The 24,486-nt window shown below is 38.3% G+C and overlaps 1 protein-coding gene across 3 annotated transcripts in view; it reads right to left on the bottom strand.

Moving 5' to 3' along the window:
* dot1l (DOT1-like histone H3K79 methyltransferase) overlaps positions 1-24,271 on the bottom strand; it is a 93,106-nt gene extending 68,835 nt beyond the window's left edge. For 2 of the 3 annotated variants that reach the window (XM_059991079.1, XM_059991078.1), the window contains exons 1-4: positions 23,823-24,271; positions 3,749-3,792; positions 2,935-3,009; positions 141-204 (exon numbers count right to left, since the gene is read on the bottom strand). In XM_059991079.1, the coding sequence (XP_059847062.1) occupies positions 141-204; positions 2,935-3,009; positions 3,749-3,792; positions 23,823-23,903 (264 nt within the window). In that variant the 5' untranslated portion in view covers positions 23,904-24,271. The remainder of the gene's footprint in view (positions 1-140; positions 205-2,934; positions 3,010-3,748; positions 3,793-23,822) is intronic. The other variant, XM_059991081.1, reaches the window with a different exon arrangement.
* Positions 24,272-24,486: the final 215 nt, after the last annotated feature.

Here is a 24,486-nt window from a genome sequence, read left to right on the forward strand (position 1 = left end):
CACCCTTGCTGCTTGAGTAAAGTAAATGTTTTCAGGCAGATTTCAGCCCGAATGTAGAACAGACTAAATTTACTTTTTTGAAAAATTCAGTTGTAACAGTTATCTATCACTACAAACAAGTCAATAGTTGATATACTTACCAACTGCTGAATGCTATCCATGGCCCGATTGTACTTCTCACATAGCTTTTGCATGCTCTCAAAGCTGAGTATAGTAGTATAAACAATAAGAAAACATTTAACATGAAAAACAATGAGTAATTTTTAAAATAATTATTTAGAGATACAATGCAGAATTGGCCCTTTGAGCCACAATGCCCAGGAACTCTCCCCCCCTCCCCACCCCAGCTTAACCCTAGCCTAATCATAGGATCATTTACAATGACCAATTAGCCTATCAAGCAACATGTCTTCGGACTATGAGAGGAAACCAGAGCACCTAGAAGAAACCCCCTACCCCACATGGTCACAGGGAGAATATACAAACTTCCTACAGGCAGCAGCAGGAATTCAACTCCAACACCCGAATTGAAACAGTGTCATGCTAACCACTATGCTACCAATTATTACAGTGGAAATATCCACACTATTTCTACAACATTCAATTTTGTATAGGGAATAACAACTAAACTTTGACATGCAATAATAAAATAGAATCTTAATTTAGCAGTACATAAAAACATCACTTAAACATTCTGATTGTTTGAAACTTAAAGACACGAAGTTGAAACCAGACTGAGCTCATGAGAAAATAGTATCGTTTTATGATTAGAAGCTAACCATTTTGAGATATATTCAAACTAAGGCTCCAGTTAGTGAAATTTGTTTAAAACCAAGCAGCATATTCATGCACTTAAAATCCAGAAAGACCTCGTGTTTGAGTTGTAATCTAAACTACGTTCTGGACCATATATAAAGCTTATTCACCCTACCCACGCACATGGCTTCACCTATCACCTTCCAGCTTGTAATCCTTTCCCTCACCCACTTCCTTATTCAAACACCTACTCCCTTCCTTTCCAGTCCCTGATGAAGTGTCTCGGACTGAAACTTTGACTGAAACCCGAAACGTCAACTGTATATTCACTGCCACAGATGCTGCCTGACCTGCTGAGTTCCTCCAGCATTTTGTGTGTTGTTCCTTCACCCTTGCCTGCTTCTATTAATGGAGAGTACAATTGAGAGAACGTGACCAAACTAGAATTTATCTTTTTACTTGATTAACCAAGAACATAACTATTGTTTTCCATGCACTTCATAAAAGTGCATGCATTTCTTTGTAAAATCCTAGTTCTATATTGTCTATGCTGAGAACAAATGTCCTGCAATCATATGCTGAGTAGGAAATTACAGTTGGAAATCAAGGGGGAATGGAAAGATGGAATTAAACAGAGAACATCCTTTGGATGTTCAGAGCCAATCATAAACATGAGAAAATCTGCAGATGCTGGGAATCGAAAGCAACACACAAAATGTTGGGAGGAATTGAGGTCAGACAGCATCTATGGAAATGAAGGAGGGTCTCAGCCCCAAACGTCAAATGTCTATTCATTTCCATAGATGCTGCTTGACCTGAATTCATCTAGTGTGATGTTTTGGATTGAAGTTTCAATTGAAGAAACAAAACCCACAATTGCCCAGACATAGACCAAATTTATAAAGTCAAAGGGAGGGTTATATAACCAGGGAAAATTGATAATGTGAGACTAATAGAAATGTGCAGACTATACAATGGATTACATATTGATATGGGAACAATGTGATTGTGGTTCCTGGACTAAACATCCAGAGAATAGGATCCCCACCCATACCACAATTTTATTGCAATGTCATATTCTAAAATTATGACCAAAAACCTGTCAAATCATGCAAAAGAGCCTTGGGTTCAATTAAATGTAATACTGTAACTGGTAAATTAGCTGCCAGAGTTCTGGATCACTGGCCTTTAGTCAAGCATGAATACAACACCACCCAAGGAACATGAATTCAAGAAATGAAATACATCTGGAATGAAGTCTGTGATGTTGAAGCTTCAATGGACAGTTCCAAAACCCAACTTATTCACTAATGACCTTCAGACAAGGAAATATGACATCCTTAACATTTCTGCCCTATATGCAACCCCAACACAAATGCAATGAAACGTTATATACTCATTCAGTTCACTGCTAATTAGGGAGACTATAAATGCCAGCATTTCTAACAATATCCATATTTCCTTAATAAATATTTCCTCCCTAAATGCAGAAAGGTGCATCTGGCAATCTGGCAAAAAAAAACACATTCCTAATTCAATCTCTGAACTGTATGAAATTGTTCTTAGTTTGGGAAAACAGCCCACAAATCACCTGCACCTCACGTGTCCCCCACACCCCTAAACAAAAAATTAAGGAAATAATAAATTAATACAAAATTGGTTTTGTTAATCAAAAATGTAATTCACATTATTTCCACTCATTGCTTAAGACACCATAGAAATGTTCATATTAAGAGCTCACAAGTAAACATTTCATATTAGAAAATCTCTACATAAACTTTACCAGTAACTACACAAAGTAATCAAGAAACAATATATTTAGAATGTCAGATCTGCCTATTTCAAAATGGGAGTTGCAGGCTTCATTCGTTAGAGTGAACTATGTCTTTTTTTTTAGGAAATCAAAATAAAAATTGCAGATGCTGGAAAACTGAAATAAAAACAGTGAATGTTGCAACAACAGTCAAGCCACATCTATGGGAAGCAAAACCACAGTCAACTGTTATTTTAAAAATCTTAGGATGGACATCTGAAATTTGTTCCAACTACTTTCATTTTCAGTAGTGTAAACTAGAAATGTTTTAAAATAACGTGCATCTTCAGCATCAGCACAATTCACAATGAAATGGTTGCATGTTCATTAAATTTAAAATTACAAGTCATCAATAATATTCTTACCATTTGGTATCATAGTCCACTAGCACGTAGTTTTCCATAGCAAGCTTAAGATCAGGGACCTCTTCACAAACCCATCTGAAATAAAATAAGCACAAGATTCAGCCTTTTAACTCTGTCCTATTTTCATGTTTAATGACTTCCTGATTTAAGTAGTCCCAACACAATCAGAAGACCAACCTGATCTAAACAAATGTCCTCACCAAGAGAAAGAAATAAACAAAAAAATCACAAATAAATTCCAAGCAACAAAGGATAATGCACAAAGATCAAACCTTTGATTTCCTCTGCCACCTCTCCAATATTGTCCTTTTAAGTTTCCGCTTGCCCTTTTCATTCAATCACAGTCAAATACAGACAATACCATCCTTCTTTTCCTATTCCCACAGAACTACAAATCATATCACTGACATTATCCCACATACAAGATAGGACACATACAACATCAAACGAAGCCCCTTCTTCTCTCTCCCACACACATGGACAAACCTCCAAGCCTCCATTACATTTAATTTATATACTGCCCATTCATAACAGCTTGAAAAGGGTAATAATGAGCTGCCACCACCTATTAGGTGAAGACATTCACACTGCTACTGGTAGGGACCCTTGTTGGAAGAGTGCATCTATCTGCTCAACTGAGAAAGCAGTTCAGTAAGCAATTCACCAGATAATGATACAAAATAGTTCTAACCTCAAGACATAAAATGGTGTCAAGAAGATTATTTAAAAATGTCGCTGAATTACAAGAGATATCTAGAAAAGAGAACTAAAACTAAGTTGTAAAAAATCACTTGAATTTAACTTCAATTCTTACCGGATGGTTTCAATAATTTCATGAGCAGCATCATGATGTTTGTCCTGGAAAAGATGCAAATAACAATTGTAAAATTCTTAAGGAGAGAAACAATTTGCTGTCCAACTAATTAAGTTATTTGAGAAATTAGATATGGACTTAAATATAGATACATAGATGTCCCTCAGATAGATAGATATAAAATCAAAAATTTAGTTGACATAAATTCAGTTGACATCGCTGCTTCTGGATTTGTTGGTGAGTGAAAGAACCACAGCAAGGGAGATAAATGAGATTTTGCACTGTACAAGAGAGGAGGAGCGTCCTGCCTTTAATCCTAAATGGCCCGGCTCCAATTCTATATATACTCCATTAATCAGAGCTCCTCTAAAGGACAGGTTTTACATATCCTCTTTACTAAATAATTTAATCAGTAAAATACCTTGATTATCCCTAAACCATTTAAGATACAAGGAAATGTAAGAAAATCTCTGCACCTTGTTTGAACACTGATACAAGGTCTCAACCCGAAATGTCAACTGTTTATTCATTTCCATAAATGCTGCCTGACATGCTGACTTCCTCCAGTATTTTCTGTGTTACTCTGGATTTCTCCTGTGTTTATGAACATTTCTAAGCCTTAGATCTTGCCATTCCTGTTCCAAACTCCCAGGTCTCCTCTGAACATGCCCTCTATTAAACCAAACGTAGAAATCTTATATTCAGCATCTGAGATGAAGATTAGGTTTTCCATTAGCCTTGTGTATCAAGTTATGCGATGTGCATATTTGGGCACCTAAGTCCTTTTCCTTCTCAGATTCAAAGTGGATGACTTCACTTGCTGGTAAAAGTCTTTGCTCCACATGAAAATGCTAGCAAGTTCAGGCTTAGCTCAGTTTTTCTACGGCTGCACTAGCACATGATGAGGACCTGCTGCGTATTTGTTCTTGCAGAAACATGGCTCAAAGACAACATCCCATACACCATCAATCTTCAGGCCATGCCATTCAGGTACTTGGGCTATTTTTTTGTGACTGACGTTTTACTGCTATTATAAGCTATGTGTGCTTATACCTTGTTTTGTATAAGGACACCTTTGTATACCTTGTTGTGTTTTGTACCTTGGCACCAGAAGGATGCTGTTTCAGTTAACTGTATACACGTACAGTTAAATAACAATTGAACTTGAACTTGATTTCAGCTCAAACTTCTCCAAGTCAATAATACCAAACTTATCGGCACATTATTACAGGGCATTTGTCACAACTCCCTCAATGACCTGCTCAGGGAGCAAGCAAAGCAGTAAGTTAGTGAAACTCCCCATCAGCTAAGGTGTGTTTCTGGTTAGGGCTCCAGTGTCAGGTTTGACCTTTCGAAGGTCCGCAAACCATTCATCTGAACAGGGACATTAGGGCTATTCGGAAGAGAGGCAAGAATAATACATTTATATGTTCTTAACTACGTGTTGATTGTAATTTCCTTTATTCTGAAAACTTCTCTTCTGATTTTAATTCTTTTCAAGTTATTTTTAATTCATCTTTGCTTGCTTGTTAATCATTTCATTTCTCAATAGGTTTTGAAAGATTCTCTACATCACAGGAATTGAGAGGTGATGAAAAATTGACAGCTTTGATACAGCAAACTGGAAGACACAACTTTTCAAAGTCCAAAGATCATCTCAGCCATTTGAGGAACAGGCTTGCACAGATACTTAAGGCTTCCCCGATTTAGAGGCCAAATTTAACCTTTTCAAAATGGATTCAATGAGTGTGATGGAGATCAACAAAAGTGCAGAAATCTTTAAATTAATGGAAATTTCAAGATAATTGAGTTAACTAAATTGGCAGTTTAAGAATTTAGCAAAGCTACAGAGCAACAGATTGCAGGATGTTCATTTATTTTGTTGCTCCAGAATCAGTAATGTCACCAGTGCCAAGATCCAATTTCCCATAACTAACATAGATCTCAAACACATTGTAAGTAACTGCAACATAATTCAACTCATTTCATAGAGCTTAGACAAAAGTTCTTTCAATTTTATAGGAAACTTAGATGCCAAGAGGATAGGATCAACTTCTCACTATAGAAATTAAAAGTTTGGGGACAATAGTAAAAGGATTTGCATGAAGTTTAGAATACAGTGGATTCCAGTGAATTGGGACACATTGGGACCAGTACATTTTGGCCCAATTAAGCTGCTGCCCCAGTAAGCCAAAGTTTCATGGAAACAGTTAAAGTATAAAAAGATAAACTATTAACTGAGTAACAACTTATGTATTTAAATGAAATACAAAACAAATTAGAACACTACTAATACTACTACAGTACTATATAAATGTTAGCTCTTAATAGTTATCAACGGAGGAATTCATCCAGGGTATCCTGCTGTGTTCTTAGCAAGGCTCTAAGAATTTTTAAAGTCAAAAGAAAAAACAAAATTATCAAAAATCACTGCTTTTTGAGTTGGCATCCATCATCAGTCCAAATGAAAATAACACAAGCACACAGAACTGGCGCTATTTTAAAAATGTTCGCTCTAAGCACAGTGTAGAGGTCACACAAGTCCACGCAACTAACGCTAGTTGGAAACCGTTCATCAACAGTCTCTTGTCCCAATTAAACAACAGTGTGCTAAATAAACGAAGGGAACCTTGGTTATATTCTATCCCAAATAAACAAATGCCCCAATTAACCAGAATCCATTGTAATAATTTTCCAGAAATCAATATGGCTTAAAACATAGCTCTAGCGGCTACTCAAATTAACCAATGCCGCTGCTAGTGACCAAGAACAGGAAGTTATCTGTATGATGTGCCCTGTGATCATAATGTTCAAAATAGTCGAAAAAATTGGCAACTAGCAAAACATACAATCTTGAAGCGATGAAAGTTATGAAACTGAACCTAGCAATATTAAACATACTTTAAGCAATTTAAAATGTTATTAAGCAAAGTTAAGCCATCAAAAGATATGACACCTGGCGGTCCCCATCTCTGAACTGCCTAAAACAAGCAATAATACGCATCTAACACTTCACTATACCACACCCCCACCCATATGACTAGTTACCATAATAAACATAATAAAAGCACAACACAAAATACAATGCAGATAGAAAACAGATGCATGGCTCTTGCAATAGCTTTTGCAGTAGTAACAACTGGCACTGTAATACATTTCCAGAAATATTCATGAACTACCCATTAATGGAAAGCAGAGTACCCATGGTCTAGAAGCCAAATGGGAAGGCAAGGAGAGAATGAATAATCTTAAACCAGAACACACTGTTGACATCTAATTTACTGGAGTTTGGGCTTTTCCCAGATATCACAGAGATCAGTTTTAACTCCCAAGTCTGCATTACTGCTCTCTATCTATAATTAAAACAAGTTTCATTTCTTAAAAGCAGATCTAGCAACTACAGTTGCACATTATCATTGGTCTGTGCAGTTTGCATTCTAAGGCTATTTGAGGTTAGCATCCCTTATTATATTTATAGAACTAACACTTCAATTTTGTCTGGCAACTAAAAATGCTTCAGATATTACTGTACAAGGGCACCAACACAAACATTTAATATATTAGAAGCACCCTCTGAAATGCTGTTAAAGCTCAGATTACATGTTCAATGGTAAAGGTAGTCAAGTAAGGAGTTCATTAATGTCTCATTAAAGGATTATTCTGCATTGCAACTCATAATCAATTGTGCAATTCTTCTTCAACATGCAATTAAAATGTGGACAAAAGAAAAATAAGAGTATCAAGGTGGATGGGAGGGGTACGGAGAGCTACACTCCTGGTGCAGGTCAATAGGACTCGGCAGATTAATCATTCAGCATGGACTGTAGTGCTCCCTGACTAAATTTTCCAACAATAACATTCTTGAGAGCAGAATGCTGAGGTATAAAGAAACAGTTTCAAGCTAATAGAGAACTGTTGCCATCAATTTTCAGCAAGTACAATATAGCAGTTCAGTACAAATCAGATGGACCCACAAGATTAAAGAATGATTTACTTTTGCTTCTCTGGCCAACATGCAAACCACAGTTTCTTTCACAAATGAGTCAGGAGGTACATGACAGAACTACTGCTCTGTGCTCTCCCAACTCATAGACAAATTCTGAACACCATGCCAACTGCTCACTCACTACTTTAAGCAGTCAGGGAATCCCAAGAGTCAGTATTTCTCCCCAGGTAGAATAAAGGGAGCTCAAGATGAGACGAGTCAAAAATCGCTAATGAATACGGCTTTATTTATATTAATTTTGTGTGTTTCAATTCAGATTTCCAGCTCTGCAGATTTCGCTTTGATTGTTTTTTTTAAATCAAAAACTTCAGAGAAACAGAAAGTGTCATTGACTAATGTAAGGCAAATATACTAAAATGTTTCATCCCAGCACAATACAGAGATCATCACAGTATCAGGAAGGGGCCATTTGGAACTGCCCTAACATTCAAAATGATTATCAATACCCTTTCATTCTTCCATACTCTTTCCAATATTTTTATTAATTTACATATAAGAATACATACTGTAAGAAAAAAATCTCAATACATTATACTAAATTACATATAAAGACTTCTTACCCTATATTCATACAGGTTAATTAATTTGTAACATTGAAATATAGTAATTTCATTATATAAAAAAAATCTAACGCACTACCAAGACCGAAGCTGATTAGTGAATAAAAGGGAAAAAAATTTTTAGTCAACATCTGTGCTTTAACAGCAAATCAAAGGTTTTGAAAATAATTCAGAAAAGGTCCCCACAGTGCTTGAAAGTCTTGACTATATTCAGAGACTGAACATCGAATCTTCTCTAAATTTAAACATGTCATCACATCACGTAACCATTGGGTGTGAATAGGAGGGGCCGCATCTTTCCATTTAAGCAAGAGCATCCTTCCAGCCATAAGAGTATTCTTGCATACTAACCCCAACTCAATTCCTCATCATCAACACCTTCATCCCAGCAATTGCCTCTATAGGTCTGCCTCCTTGGTGAAAAAAGCATCCTTCTTCTAAAAGGAGACTGCACACAAAATTCCAGATGGAGTCTTGCCCTGGAGATTTCAGCATCTGCAGACTCTTGTGTTTTACCCTGGTCCCGTTTAGCAGCAGCAGCAACATCCTTAACCTTGTTCTCAAATCCTCCTACAAAGACCAATATGCCATCAGCTTTCCAAATTACTTGCTGCACCAAATAAATGTTTTCAGCAACTGGTGTACAAGGAATCCCAGGTCTCTCTACAGTTTCCCTTCTCCCAATCTATTAACATTCAGATAATCTATAATTCTGTTTTTTTCAATCAAAATGGATAATCTTGCATTTCTTCATGCTAATCTCCATCTACCACGCTTTTGACCACTCGTCCAATATGTTTAAGATAAAAATATTCACAAAATTTAAAATGTGGAACACTAATCAATAATTTTGGGTTGGATGAAATGACGCAGAATACAAAATTTTACAATATATGTCAATGATTTGGACTACAGTATTAATGGATTTGCAGCTAAATTTGCCAATGATACAAAGATAGGTGGAGGAGCAGGTGGTGTTAAGGAAAGAGAACCTCCAGAGAGACTTGGATAGTTTAGGGGAATGGACAAAAAAGTGGCAAATGAAATACAATGTTAGAAAGTGTAAGATCATACAGTTTGGTGGAAGAAAAAAAAACGGGCAGACTCTAACTTAGATAGGAAGGGAATTCAAAATGCAGAGATGCAAAGGGACTTGGGAGTCCTTGTTCCGGATACCCTAAAGGTTAACCTCCAAGTTGAGTCAGTTGTGAAGAAGGCGAATGCAATATTGGTATTCATTTCTAAAGGTATAGAATATAAGAGCAGGGGTGTAATGTTGAGGCTCTATAAGGCACTCAAGAGATCACACTTGGGAGTATTGTGTGCAGTTTTGGGCTCCTTATACTGGCATTGGAGAAGGTTCAGAGAAGATTCACGAGAATGATTCCAAGAATGAAAGGTTTATCACATGAGGAACGTCTAGCAGCTCTTGGGCTGTATTCCCTGGAGTTCAGGAGAATGAGGGGGGATCTCATAGAAACATTCCAAATGTTAAAAGGCTTGAACAGATTAGTTATGGCAAAGTTATTTCCCATAGTAGGGGAATCAAGGACAAGAGGGCACAACTGCAGGATTGAAGGACATCCTTTTAGAACTGAGATGCGGAGAAATTACTTTAGTCAGAAGGTGGTAAATCTGTGGAATGTGTTGCCACAAGCGGCTGTGGGGGCCAAGTCATTGGGTGTATTTAAGGCAGAGATAGATAGGTTCTTGATTAGCCAAGGCATCAAAGGGTAAGGGGTGAAAGCAAGGTAGTGGGGATGATTGGAAGAATTGGATCAGCCCATGATTGAACAGCGGAGCAGACTCCATGGGCCGAATGGCCTACTTCTGCTCCTATATCTTATGGTCTAAAGTTTGTTTGCCAAGAGATCAAAGCTTTTATTAAACTTCTGTTAACTAAAAAGATGAACAAAAAACAAACTCCATGGAAGTTTACTCGTAAATTATGATTACTATGGCTTTATTTTTCAGGATTTAAAAAAATATTGTTAGTTCTTCCAGCATTTCCATTTTACAACTGAATACATATGTATGTGCCCATTTGCTCTCCAACTCAGTTTAATGAATGTGGTTTTCTCAGGGAAGGCACTGCAACCTAGATTAAACTAATCAACTTTTAGCTGTGTGATGAACCTAAAATTCAACATGCAAAACACTAACATGTTGGTAAAATGTAAACATCAGATTAGTCACAAATCAAATAACAAAAGATCTTAGAATATCCAGCTTATGGATCTTCAACAGTGTTGGTTCATGGCTAACCAACAATTCTTCAGGCAATCCCATTTTATGTACACTACTGAAATAATACAATTTTGTTTAAAAATAGCTACATTCTTCCATTACAAAAAAGTTGTTAATATAGCTATTTTATGAATGTCCCTACTTAAATGTATGCTGATAATAAGTTCAAAAGTCCAACACTTCTACATGTGACAGAACTATTTTCTTTTTTGTCACCACATTTAGTAATAGTTCATTCTTAACAGTCTTGTGTTGTTGATGCCATTCATTGCAACACTATGGCTACACGAATTTTCTGCATTTCTCAGCTTATGACCAAAATCAATACATGGACGACCGTAGTAAAGGAAACTGCTTGTTACTCAGCAATTGCCTATGTATATAAAGAAATTTTGAGAAATTAATTCTCCCTAGGGCAAGAATTTCTTTAATGCACAAAATATACAAAGACACAGCATTTTCTATTTCCTTTAAAAGCCATTAACAAAAGAAACTTAAGCAATGAAAGGCAAATTGAGCAGGCTAATGCAATTAAAGTAATTCTAACCATTCAATGCTTTATTTTACTTCCCCACTTTATGGTATTAATGCTACAACTACAGTCGGCCCTCCTTATCTGCGAGTTCCGCATCCGTGAATTCAACCAACCGCGAATCGAGAAAACCTGAAAGTGCTATACCAGCACTTACTGTTTGAGCATGTACAGACTTTTTTTCCTTGTCATTATTCCCTAAACAATGCAGTATACCAACTATTTTACATAGCATTTATATTGTATTAGGTATTATAAGTAATCTAGAGATGATTTAAAGAATACGGGAGGTTGTGCGTGGGCTATTATGAATCGGGATCGAAAGAAATTGCAAGTTCTCTTCCTAAGTAAGTCGGATCAGGTACATCCGGTATTATTTAGTGTCAGTTAGTCAAATGTTTGTCTTAGTATATAGATAATATTTTACCCTTCTATGCATATAACACACTTAAGAACGTATGGTTCTGCTCCAGGCTCAGGAACGGAAGTTCCCGAGTGCAAGCCAGTGACAGATTACTCCCTAGCACGCTCTCCACCCGTGCCTGGTTGATGTGGAGGATCAAAAACCCAAAACCCTGATTAAACCTCTGCATTGCTCAGTAATAATTGTAGCTTTCATCGGGGCAGGGCCTTTCTCACCTTATCCTTTAAAATTGTTCAGATCGTTGACCGACATAGCCGGTCAACGCTTTTACAATGACTGATGGCGTTTCAACTCTTTCCGATGGCTTTATTATTTCCACTTTATTTTCAATCGTGATCATGATTATTTTTGTGAACAGAAACACTGCGGATTCAGAGCTCTACCGCCAGGTCCTAATGTCCACTGCACTGAGACGGGTTAAATAAGGTCTGGGATTCCGCTGGGTCCTAAGGTCCACCACATGGAGACTGGTTGTTTACGGGATTTGAGCAACCACATTTTTTGGTATTCGCGAGGGGTCCCGAAAACAATCCCTCGCGAATAAGGAGGGTCGACTGTACACACTTATTTATCAGCTCGGCAGTAACCAATGCGCAACTCAAGTGATGCAGACTACTAAACAGTCAGAATACAATTTGTTAATCTTTTAAAGTGAATAAAGTTAGTATAAATCTCAAGAATACTTTCATTTAGAGAACATCTTTCAGGACCGTGGGGTACCCCGAAGCACTTTAAAACAAGTGGCAGTTTTGAAGTTTAGAAACTGTTGCATAGAGTCACACCAACAATAATGCAATAGTGACCAGATGATACAAATATCAGATGAACAACATCACTAAGCTACCAAACTCACGAGGTCATCTTCAAAACAGCTAACCTATATTCCCTTTCCAAACACCAATTAACACAATGAAATTCAATGAGATTTCGAGGTGAAGTTTTGATGGGAGTGTGATTTATTAGCCAGGTGAGCAGGATCATTTCCAATCATAACTGCAGTTTTATTTGCTGTAGAGAAACAGAATCATGGAAGTGTTAACATTTGAAACTGATCAGCATGAGAACCTGAGATATTTGTTTCAGTCCGTGAGAAAAGGTGAGGCTTTGGTTTTATACTTCATACAAAAGACAATACTCCTGCCAGTCCAACACACTCATAGCTACAGAGTACCGACCATGTATATTTATACTCAAGTCCCCAGAATCAGTTACACACACCTAGGTTAAGAATAAACAATTTTGGCTCCAAAAGTATCATATTACTGATAAAAAAAGAACAAGGGTTATGCATACCATGACTTTTAAAGAATCTGCATTGATGACAGCAAATTAAATATCTGCATGCAAATATCAGGGGTAGAACAATCCACAAATACAACATTGCAGCAAAGGTATCAAATTTCAATCATTAGGACATTTTGCCTCTTGTTTAACACACAGAAAAATGCTGGAGGATCAGGCAGCATTCTTTGGAAAGGTAAAGAGGCATTTTAGGCTGAGACACTTCATCAGGATTAACTCTTGGTTGGTGGTTCTTTGGGACCTAGGTGAGATCCCTTGGGATGCAGCTGATTCAGCCCAGTCCATCACAGCTAAGTCCCTTCCCACCATTGAGCACATGCACAAGGAGTGCTGTCAAAGGACCCCCACCATCTGGGCCACGCTCACATCTTGCTGCTGCCATCATGGAGGTGGTACAGGAGCCTCAGCACCCACAGCACTGGGTTCACGAACAGATATTACTCCTCAACCATCAGGCTGTTAAACAAGAGTGGATAACTTTACTCATCTCAACACTTCCATAACCTACAGACTCACTTTCAAGGACTCTACAACTCATGTTCTCAACATTACTAATTTATTACCTTGTTTTTTTTGTATTTGCATATTGGCTTTTCCTCTGTCTTTTTGACTGTCCTTGCTTGTGTGCAGTATTCATTGATTCTATGTTTCTTTGTATTTAATGTGAATGCCCACAAGAAAATGAACCTCAGGGTTGTATATGGTGACAAAGCTTATATAGAGAGCGAGCGCGTGCGCGCGCGCGCTAGGGTGTCCAAGACGTTTACACAGTACTACATATTGTGTCTTTCCAGTTACTAAGTAACACTTAATACCACTGAGCCAATACAAAGCTAAGTACTCTTATTGCTGTTTCCCAACCACCTTCCTATTTTAACCAATATACAGTACTGTGCAAAAGTCTTAAATGCTCTAACTATATGTTCCTAAGACTTTTGCACAGAAATGTATGTACTTAGATAACAAATTTACTTTGAACTTTGGTGTGCTTCCACTCTAGCTTGTTGACCCAATATAGGAATTTAGGGTTCTTTAAAGAAAGTTGGAGTAGGGGGGGTAACTGACAGGTGGGGGGGGGGTGCGCAGTCTATGAGATGGTACACTGCTTTCCATTGCTTACACAGGGCTTCTATGCACCTAATGCATTGCCTCTAGTTGGAAATACTGTCCAAATGCTCTTTCTGCAACAGTAAGATTATGGACCAGAAGCACCTAGGAGTCAATGGGAATGTTAGACTTCAAGGAAACTTTTGAGCACATCCCTGAATCCTACCTTCTCACTAAATGGTCATCTTCCCCCAGGATTAAGTTTGAAGCAGAATTCCATTTTATGCAGTATGATATCTAACATTCCAATGATGTGGCCTGTCCAATACAACTGACAAAGTAACTAGGGTTTCAATTGTGACAATGATTGCCTGGGAGAGACTACCAATGTTCAGCCACTAATTCTGCTGGGGAATTTAGAGGAACTTGCATGGATAATTTTGATTATATTTTTCCTGTAACTTGAGATGCCAGCAGATAAAGTCCATGATACATTAGTCTTCAATGGCATTAATACAGACTGTTTTCTGCTTTGCAATAGCAAAGATCTACTCAAAATGCTGCTCTACATTTTAGAGTGATTACATTTAAGCATAGATAGAAACCATATTCTCACAGAAATAGCATTATACATTTTATAAAACTGACCTTTTTCTCTTTGAATACACGGTTAATGGCACAGGGGCTCCCCCAGTTACAGATAACCTGACTTACAGAAATCCATCTTTACACAAATTTTTACTTTTTTTTTTACAGCATTACTTAAGATAGCATTGAGAATAATAGTGTTTTGCAGCATTCATTACTGACTGGATTATGTACATATTCCATAAAATTAATTATTGGTAGTGCTAGGGTGAAGGAATTGTAACAAGTATATATAGAGAGATTTGCGTATAGAAAACCCTGTAGAAAACAGGCATTTCTGATATACAAAATATACCTTCATAGAGACAGTGGTGAGGAACAGAACCCTCACATAACCCAAGGACTACCTGTATTTGTTACATCGTGGCTTCTTTTATAGGCATTTAGTTGTTAAAATGAAATACTGAATATTTTGGAATTTAATAATCTTTTAAGAATTACTGGAATTTCGTAAATTCAATCCAAGGATTAAATTGACATTGAAAGTATTTTCCAATTTAGGGCATTTTCACATTATAAATACCAGCTAAATAATGTTTTAGTTGAGTCATTGTATTATTAAATATTTTGGCATGACAAACTGGAGACTCTTCTGAACTCACATGCAGGACGAGCAAGTCACGCCAGATAAAATTTAAATTTTGCAAATCAGATCTCATGAAAGAAGGGCAGAGGAACAACTCCAGAAAACCACCAATACCATGACTTGCCTCACTTTCTCAACCTAACTGTGCCCCCATCAACTTCATTTTGCCAATCAAATTCTTGTTGCCTTAACTTTTTTATTTACAGTATACTCAAGTGCCAGTGCTCATTTTCTAAAGGATTTAAATCAATACTTCACTGCCCCCATGTCAGCACAAATCAATTCTATCAGTATTTCCTTTCCACCCCCATAATCTTACTAAGTTAATGAAAAACAATAAACTTGTTAACCCAAGTAGTGTTCAGTCCAACAAATGAAAAATATTGTAGAACAAGATATAATCAAAAAAACAGCCTACATATATGATAAAAACAAAGGTGTCTAAATGGATTGATATAAAAACAAAATGTACACTAACAAGATAAAATCTGCAGATGCTGGAAATCCAAGCAACTCACAAAATGCTAGGGGAACTCAACAGGACAGGCAGAATCTACAGAAAAGAGTACAGTCGATGTTTCAGGCCAAGACCCTTCTCCCTAAATGTACGCTTAAATGCCCAAAATTAAATGATATGTAATACTGAACTAACTCAGTGAACTCAGGGTATTAAAAAAGAATGCACACAGTGCAATTAGTTCAGACTGTAGAAGTGGCCTATTAACAAATTAAAGATCGTACCTGGCCAAAGGAGGGAATTCCAAGATAAATTCTGAATAAGTGACTGTCATTGCAACAGTTATGTTTTAATAAAACTGGTGCTAAATTAGTTGAAAATGTTGCTTCTAATTAAGACAAAAACCAAACAGAGCAATTAGACCAGATGATCCCCATCCAAGGTCCTCTGGCAACATGTGTTTTGGAAGCAATGCAAGCATATTTTTCCAAAAGCTCATTGCACTGAGATTGTTCCTACACACCTAGAAGATAACCCAGATGTTTGAACTTACTACTACCGATGCAAAGCATTATTGATTAAATAAAGACATTAGGGTCACCCAAAATGATTTTACTACCATTTTTACTTTTGAGGAAAAATAATCTTGTGTACGACAGAACTTTGCCAAGTATTAGGTACGCTAAGACAACTGATAGCAAATAGAGCTAGAATAAAGTTTGACAACGCTGGAAAGCACATTGGGATACACTTAAACCATCTTGGAAAAACCTTTCAACAATGGTATCCAGCAAGGATCGATGTTAGGCAGATTGACTTTCATAAATAATCTGATGTAGGTGGGGACTGTGGGTGGGCAGTGGGGGGGGGGGGGGGGGGGAGAAAGAGAATGGCAAAATGTAACAATGAGTTCATGATTGGCCTGGACAAAAGCAATGTTAAGCATTTGGGCTAGGCTTGACATTAATCATATGAAATAGACAATCATGTCTCATGACCATGATTGTTCTTCGCAAATTTTTCTTCAGAAGTGGTTTGCCACTGCCTTCTTCTGGGCACCGTCTTTACAAGACAGATGACTCCATCCATTATCAATACTCTTCCGAGACTGTCTGCCTGGGGTCAGTAGTCACATAACCAAGACTTGTGATATGCACCAGCTGCTCCCATAGCTTCAAGTGATCCTCATCAGGGTGGGGCTCAACAGATATGACACCTTGCCCAAGGGTGACCTGTAAGCTAGCAGAGGGAAGAAGCACCTTACACCTTCTTTGGTAGAGTCGTATCTCCAACCTGCCACCCACACCACTCAACATTCATACAAGAGATAGAGACCTAAATATTATGGTAAAAGTATCTCAAAAGCAGTATCAAAAAACATTCAGATAGAGTTCAAGTACATTTGTGGGGAAAAAGGCAAAGCATAATTTCCTATTGAAGAGCTGGTTAGTCTGTGGAATAGTTTTGCTTTTGATTTCAGAAAAAAAATGCAGATTAGGGCAATAAACTAATTTGCAGTAAAAGCAGCTCGGCAATAAAAGTGGACCAAGGGAGTTGGTGCCTACTCTTAAGCATGGACTCTGGCCTCATCAAATCAGATAATTTTTTTTTGGAAATGGGCTACGTTCGTTCGTCCATCTTGTACCATTTCATAAGACATGAGTAAATTTGGTCTTTCCATAACCATGATTGTTCTTGGTAAGTTTTTCTCCAGAAGTGGTTTGTCATTGCCTTCTTCTGGGCAGGGTTGTATGTTCCAATTAAATAAATCAATCAAGGCCAGGCTTCTCAATTATAAACTGTATAAATCAGGTTAAGGTTAAAAGATAGGTGGTGTTTTCTTCCGCAACAGAACAATGGATTTCTTGAACATGTTGCTGTCTCATACTGACAACATCAACTCAATGAATTCCTTCAAAACCAAACTGAACCTGCTTCTGATCATCTCACTTCCTTGCACCCCCCACCAACTTCTTATTCTGACTTCTTCCTCCTCCTTTCAATCCCTGATGAAATGTCAGCTCTTTATTCCTCTCCATAGAAGTTGCCTGACCTGCGTAGTTTCTCCAGTAGTCACAAATCAACTCCAAAACAACTTCTGTATCTCAGGAAATTCAGATCCAGACCAGGATCTTGAATTAGGTTCCATCATCTTTCTAGGTTGGATAGGACTTTTGACCTTTTTTTGCTTAACCCAGAATACAGTATGATATCAAGGAGAGTGAGCTGTGTTTATTTTGTGATACACAATTTATCAGTATTATGGGAGACCAGCTGGCTGAACTAGAGAGCCTTCAGCTGTACATTATTAAGTCTTGTCCTGACTGACAATTTCCATTTAATAGGACTAGTACTCATTATTCCTCATTTCATTCATTTTCTCACCACCACCCACTCTTCATGCTCTGGGGATCATTCTTGCATCCCTTCATTAATTTTCAGAAATACTGGTCATTTTTAATCATTTTTCAGCTACACCCCATTAACCCATTATCTAATCTTCACATTCATTTTACCCATGTAAAAAGTACTCTAGTATGGCCTCCCTGTTTCATGAATATGACTCAAATTCTAAGAATTGTACTTGAGTAAGAGAAGGCTACCCCTGCACTAAATTGATCATTCTGTGCTATATCAATACAAGTTATCAATTACTGTTTCTCCAAAAGTTCTAAGATGTTCAGAGATGAAGAATATACCAAAAATGTAATTTCCAAACTGTATTACAAGCATTTGACAAGTCAACAGCATCATGTTTATTATTTAATAGAAATTCTGCCAAAGCAAAAGAGGAATTTACTGTAATTACAAGGTTAAATCAGACAGGCAACCTCATGGTGAAAATTCATTGGAAAATTCTACAAATTTAAAGGATCAGTTCTACTGCAATATAAATCTCAGATGTGTAGGAAAACTTACTTGGTGATATAAATGAAAAATATTACTTAACACTTGAATATTTAGGATGAACATTTATATTCATATAATATTTGACATTTTATGGCTGCAAGGTCAAAATTCTCATTTTACTGAACTCCTGATGATGGAGATGGGGAAGGGAAAAAAAAGATGCAATCAGCCATACAAGCAACACAGGCATACAAGCATACAGGCATCACAGATGGGGTCGACAGAAATGCAGTATTACATCAGAAACATCAGTATATTAAAACATCAAGGAGAACCAGGCAAATCAAATATCACAATATGCAAAAAAAACCCATTGGGCTCTTCACATTTTAAAACTGAAGAATGGGGAACACATTAATGACAACCAATTGTGACAACAGAACCTACAAAACAAATAAACCAGCCATTGTAAATAAAATCAATTTAAAAGCAAGCAGTATAAATTCCGTTCAACCTTTGAAGGCAAAATCCAAATTATATAAATTAGACCACTTGTTATTTCCAAGTGGGAATAACAAGTTTTCCAGGATCGCAATGCCTTATTGTCAACTGAGTAAAGGTACAAGTTCTGTAATAGAGACAATCTCCATTGGACATCAGCCCCAGACTTCAAGGTTCAATTTATCGCCATTCAACCATGCACATGTATACCACCAAATGTGCACAACACAGTACATATTATTCACACATACGACAAAGAATATTATTACAAATAAATTAAAACACTAAGGTGCTTTACATGTGATGAAACCTGACTGATGGTAGGGAGTTCAATAGCTTAAGGCCTGGGGGAAGAAGTGCAGTCCTTGTTCTAATGCTAAGGTACCTCTTGCCTGATGGTAAGGGTCCATACACTTATGAAATAAAAGGACAAATTAACTATTGTTTCATTGTTACTTAACTGCATTCTTCAAACTACTAATGGGATGAGTAGCAGCCCTCATTTGTCAACTAAGTTGTCAAAATTTACTGTCTAGGATCCTACATCAAGTTAGCCTAATTATGAAAGTATCACAGTATCAAATAGCAGCACAACATGTATCAATAATGTCTTCAAGAGGATAAAAAGTTCAAACATGTCCATAAGGCATTCTTGCTTTAAATTGTCTCCAAACAAACCCATCCAAGCAGAGCTTTGTTTCCATCTATAAAGTTCTCTCCCACTCTGCACCCCTACTCCTTTTACAAAATGATCAAAACATGCATCTTAAATCAAACCTTCTGTCATCTGTACCAATTTCTCAGGATCATACCAGCACGTTTGGACACTATAAATATATACATTAAAGTAAAAATTTATTTTTGTTCAGTTCTATATAAATGCAAGTTGATATGAATAATTCTCCAGAATCTATTTGGGAATATTAAAATATTCTCCACTTTCCCAAGGATGACATTAAGCATTAGATAAATATAGTTACTTTAATGCAATGCAATATAATCCCCAACCAAAACTAAATTTCCACTGGTAACCTCAGAGATCCCACTTTTTGCCTGTGGCCATATTTAAAGTGTGCTTGTGACCATACTTATATGTCTACAAGAACTTGTATGTGGAATACACATTTAATATGAATATTTCAGAAAACTAAATGTAACATTAACTTAATACAATATTCTGAAGATGTAGTACATATGCAGTTGTAGCTCAAAAGTTTAGATAAAATTTACAAAACTGAAACATGAAAGTTACATTGCTTTTGTACAACTTCCAGCTCCAATCTTAACGAAGCTTCACAAAAGGATCATTACTTCAAAGTTCAAGATGTACTACTTGAATCATAAGCAAAAAATCTAATTAACTCGTGCTGAAACCCTGCCAAGTGTTAAACTCCCTTCCACATTTTTTCAAAAACATAAAATACCCTGAAATAAACTGGTTAAGTAACAGCCAATAAGACAACATTAGAGATATAAATACAATAGCCAAAAAACCCTTAAATAGTTTGCATCTTCCCAAATGATGGTGGCTGATTTTTCACCTCTGCATCACTTTGCAATAATCCCTCAATTCCTTTCATTAACAAAACCCCTGCACCTGAGCCCCAGCCAAGCTCTTGTATAGAGAATTCCAATGATTCACCACTTCCTGAAGAAATTTCTCATCACTTTTGTCTTGAAAAGCCAACCTCTTATTTTGAAACCATGACTCCTCAAAGTTCAAGACATCCCAAGCAGGGCAAATATCATCCTTGCATCAATCCTAATAAAATCCATAATAAATTTTAAAAATGGATCACTCACATTACTTTCCCTTTTCCCAAGTTCTACAGAACTCCTTATAACACTTTGAACTGAATTGAATTGACTATTTCTTACATCCTTCACATGAGTAAAAAATTAACATTACGTCTCCATCTAAATGTGCAATCATAGTAACTGAAAATAATTTATAATAAATAGAACAGTCAATGTAACATAGAAATACACTCAAATCAGAATGAGTTAATCAGTCTGATGGCCTGGTGGAAGAAACTGTCCCACAGCATGTTGATCACGGTTTTTATGCTGTGGTACCATTGTCTACATCAGCTCACAAAGCAATTGACTTTGCCCATCAAGTTAACCTGTAATCTATTCTCCCCATTTTCACAAATCCCTCCCCCTGAATTCTACCACTTTCATAGAACATACTTGGGGCAACAGTGACCAGCTAATCTACCAACTCAATGTCTTTGGGATGCAAGGAAAAAAATAGAACATCTGGGGAGGAAACTCAAATGATCACAGAGAGAACATGCAAACTCCACAAACTCTTCCCTTCTCTAAGACAATCTAGGAGCAGAATTAAGCCATTCAGTCAGTGAATCTGATCTGCCACTCAATCAGGGGTGATTTATTTTCCTTCTTAACCCCATTCTCCTGCCTTCTCCCTGTAACCTATTATGCCCTTATGAACCTCTGCTTTAAATATAACCGATGACTGTCTGTGGCAATAAATTCCTGATCCATCATCCTCTGGCTAAAGAAATTCCTCATCTCTGTTCTAAATGGAATGTCCTTCAAATATATTCTACCCCAAATAATTAGTAATCTGGTAAAAACTTTGTTGTACTTGCTGTTATTTCAATTATATCCTCCTTTAAGTAAGGAGACCAGACAGGTACACAACATTACAGCTGCTATCTCACCAGAGCTCCATTTGCTCTAAAACCTTAAACACTTCTAATCAGATGATGTTAATTCACTCTAATATCCTATACTTTGACTTCATTGTTATCAAATTGCCTGTCTTTCTTCTATTGATATGTGAATATACAATATATATGTAGGCCTCCGTTAGTCTCGATAGACCATGGATTTGCGCCTTGGAAAGTTTCCAGGGCGCAAGCCCGGGCAAGGTTTTTTTTATATATGGAAGACCGGCAGTTCCCAAGCTGCAAGTCTCTCCTCACCACACCACCGATTTTGTCCAAGGGAAGATACAGTACACACATTTTGTAAACTGCAAGCAAAAGCAAATATGCTCACATTTGCTCTTACTGACAAATTGTAACGGTGCGCAAGTCTCTAAGACTGTAGCAAATTTCTACAGATGTACAAAGGAGAACATTCTAACTGGTATGGAAGGGCCACTGCACTGGTTCAGAAGAACCTGAATAAAGTTACACTGTGTTTGTGACTTTATCATGAGCATCTTCATCTCTATCTTCATGATCCAGCTCTATCATGGGCATTTTCATAAGCCAATGCTTCAAAAAAAGGCAGTATCCATGGATCCCCATCACCCAGAGCATGCCCTCTTCACATTGGTACTGTAGGCTTTCATAAATAAAACTACAGAGGTGTTTTAAGTTTAAGGGAAACTGTAACAACTAACTTTGTCAACCAAACAGAAGAACAGAGCATGGTTAAGGAAAACTTTACATCATCACATTGGATCTGCCTCTTAAAGTCAACCCCCAACTCAACTTAAGTGGTTATGAATTATGCATTTTCCACCCGACCACCCTACACAACCATCAAGGTGGAGGTGCAGGAGCCTGAAGATGTATATTCAACATTTTAGGGAAAGGTTCTTCCCCTCTGCCATCACATTTCTGAAAGGACAATGAACCCATGTACACTTTTTTTTAATCGTCCCAGCTTGCACTACTTATTTAATTTGTAGTTTTTTTAAAAAAAAAGTGTTGCACTATACTGCCAAAAAAACAAATTTCATGACCAAGTGATACATCAGTGATAAACCGATTCTGAAAAAGTACAAATACTACGTAGATTTTTTAGGAGTAAGACAACACTTCAGCCCGTGCAGGGGAAAACCCCTCGTCTTTTCCCTTAAGCTGTCGAACATGGTATCATCTTGAGCCAACAGCTGTTTAATGCCGATCAGCCAAAACGAGTCTCCCCTCCCACCGCTTGCGGGAACGTCAGCACGGAGCCGTGTACTATCAAACCATAACAACGCATGGTCATTATTACCATAGGCGCAAGCAGCCTCGACTCGCCGACCGGTACAGTTTTATTGCCGAAAAAGAACGACAACTTTACCAGTATGCTGTTAAAGATACGATTCCAGGGAGCAAGTGGCGGTGCTACCTAAACTTTATAGGAAACAGACACACGTCCAGAAAGCGTTGTCGCTCGTGAATTCCAGTCATTCCGAAGTCAAAACAGACAGCAAACACAGACAGTTTCCACACTAGTACTCTTCAGTCGTGATTAAGAGTTTAACACAAAAATAGCACAGAATAATTGAAGCTAACCGACGGGGGAGGGGGGAACAGAAAATCATGCACGTGGTGAACTTATAAACTGAAAGTAGAAATAACACTTCCTTAAACAGACAGTAGAGAGAGAGAGTAAAATGTGGACGCCGGGTTAATGTATAGAGTTGGGCCTCCCGGTCTGAAACAGGTCAGCAAAAACAAATCGGTCCAGGTCACGTTTACAGGGCGGGGAGAAAAGGGAGACTGGCAACAACGCCAGTGATTGAATCCATTCCCAAACACAATGGAGGAACTGCCCGTCCTGTTTGAAATCCCCGCAATCTCAACGCCTTCGGCAAACAGCCGCCCGAGCACACACACACACGAACCCCGTTCTGAAAGCGGACTTTCAGAAGCAGCCGCCCCCAAGATGGAATTAAATTGTCCTCGGGGAGGAGAAGGGGGGGGGGGTGAAGGCTGAGACAAAGGGTCCGGGACACCGGCTCAGGATATCCAAGTCTCCCCCCACCCCCCCAACCAGCCACCCCTTCCCCTCAGACACCGCCGCCGCGCTCTAACGACATTATCAGCGGGGAGACCGGGGCTATCGGAGCGGCTGGGCCCGGATCCGCGCTGCCCTCCCCCCTCCTCCCCGCCCGAGAGCCCGCGAACAACCTCGGACCATTTTCGCCTTCCCTCCACTTACATAGACCGGCAAGGGCCAGGGATACACAGCAGCCTCCGCGCCCACTGGGCTTTTAAGACGCAGTTCGTGCTTCTCGCCCATTTTCTTCCCGGCACTATCATGCTACGTCTTGACGGATTGAAAAGGGGTTTTGGACAAAATCACACAAGCGGAGAAAAAATAAAGAGAGGGGAAGGAGGAGGAGGTGGGGGGGTGGGGAACTGAGAGGCGAGATGGAAGAGCAAAGGGGGCGGGGAGAAGAGGGGAGGAAGGGGCGTTGGTTTCTTTTAATATATGAATGAGTCAAAATAAAAAGTTCAAATGTAATTTGTCATCCTCTCCCTTCCGTGACTCCCCGTCGCCAGAGCCCAGGCATCAGCCATCTTGGGCCGGCATGAACTGAACGAGCGCCAGCGCGCTACTGCAGACCCGACCAACTCCGGGAGTGGGGAGGTCCATCCGTCGGCGCGGCGGTCATTGCCAAGCCAGCCCTCCCTCCAGCTCTTTCTCCGCAAGATTTGTATTACCGGCGCCGGCAAAAAATCCGCCTGCTTAACTCTAGTCCCCTAAAAGTGTTCTTTCCCTCCGGCAGCAGCGGATTTAACGTTAATACGGCGGGGCACGGGGGATTGCACCAAAATCGAGTTGCGGGGGTGTGCTGTGGCAGCCAATCACAGGGGCGGGA

This window comes from Hypanus sabinus, chromosome 16, assembly GCF_030144855.1.
Source record: "Hypanus sabinus isolate sHypSab1 chromosome 16, sHypSab1.hap1, whole genome shotgun sequence".
Classification (NCBI taxonomy): domain Eukaryota; kingdom Metazoa; phylum Chordata; class Chondrichthyes; order Myliobatiformes; family Dasyatidae; genus Hypanus; species Hypanus sabinus.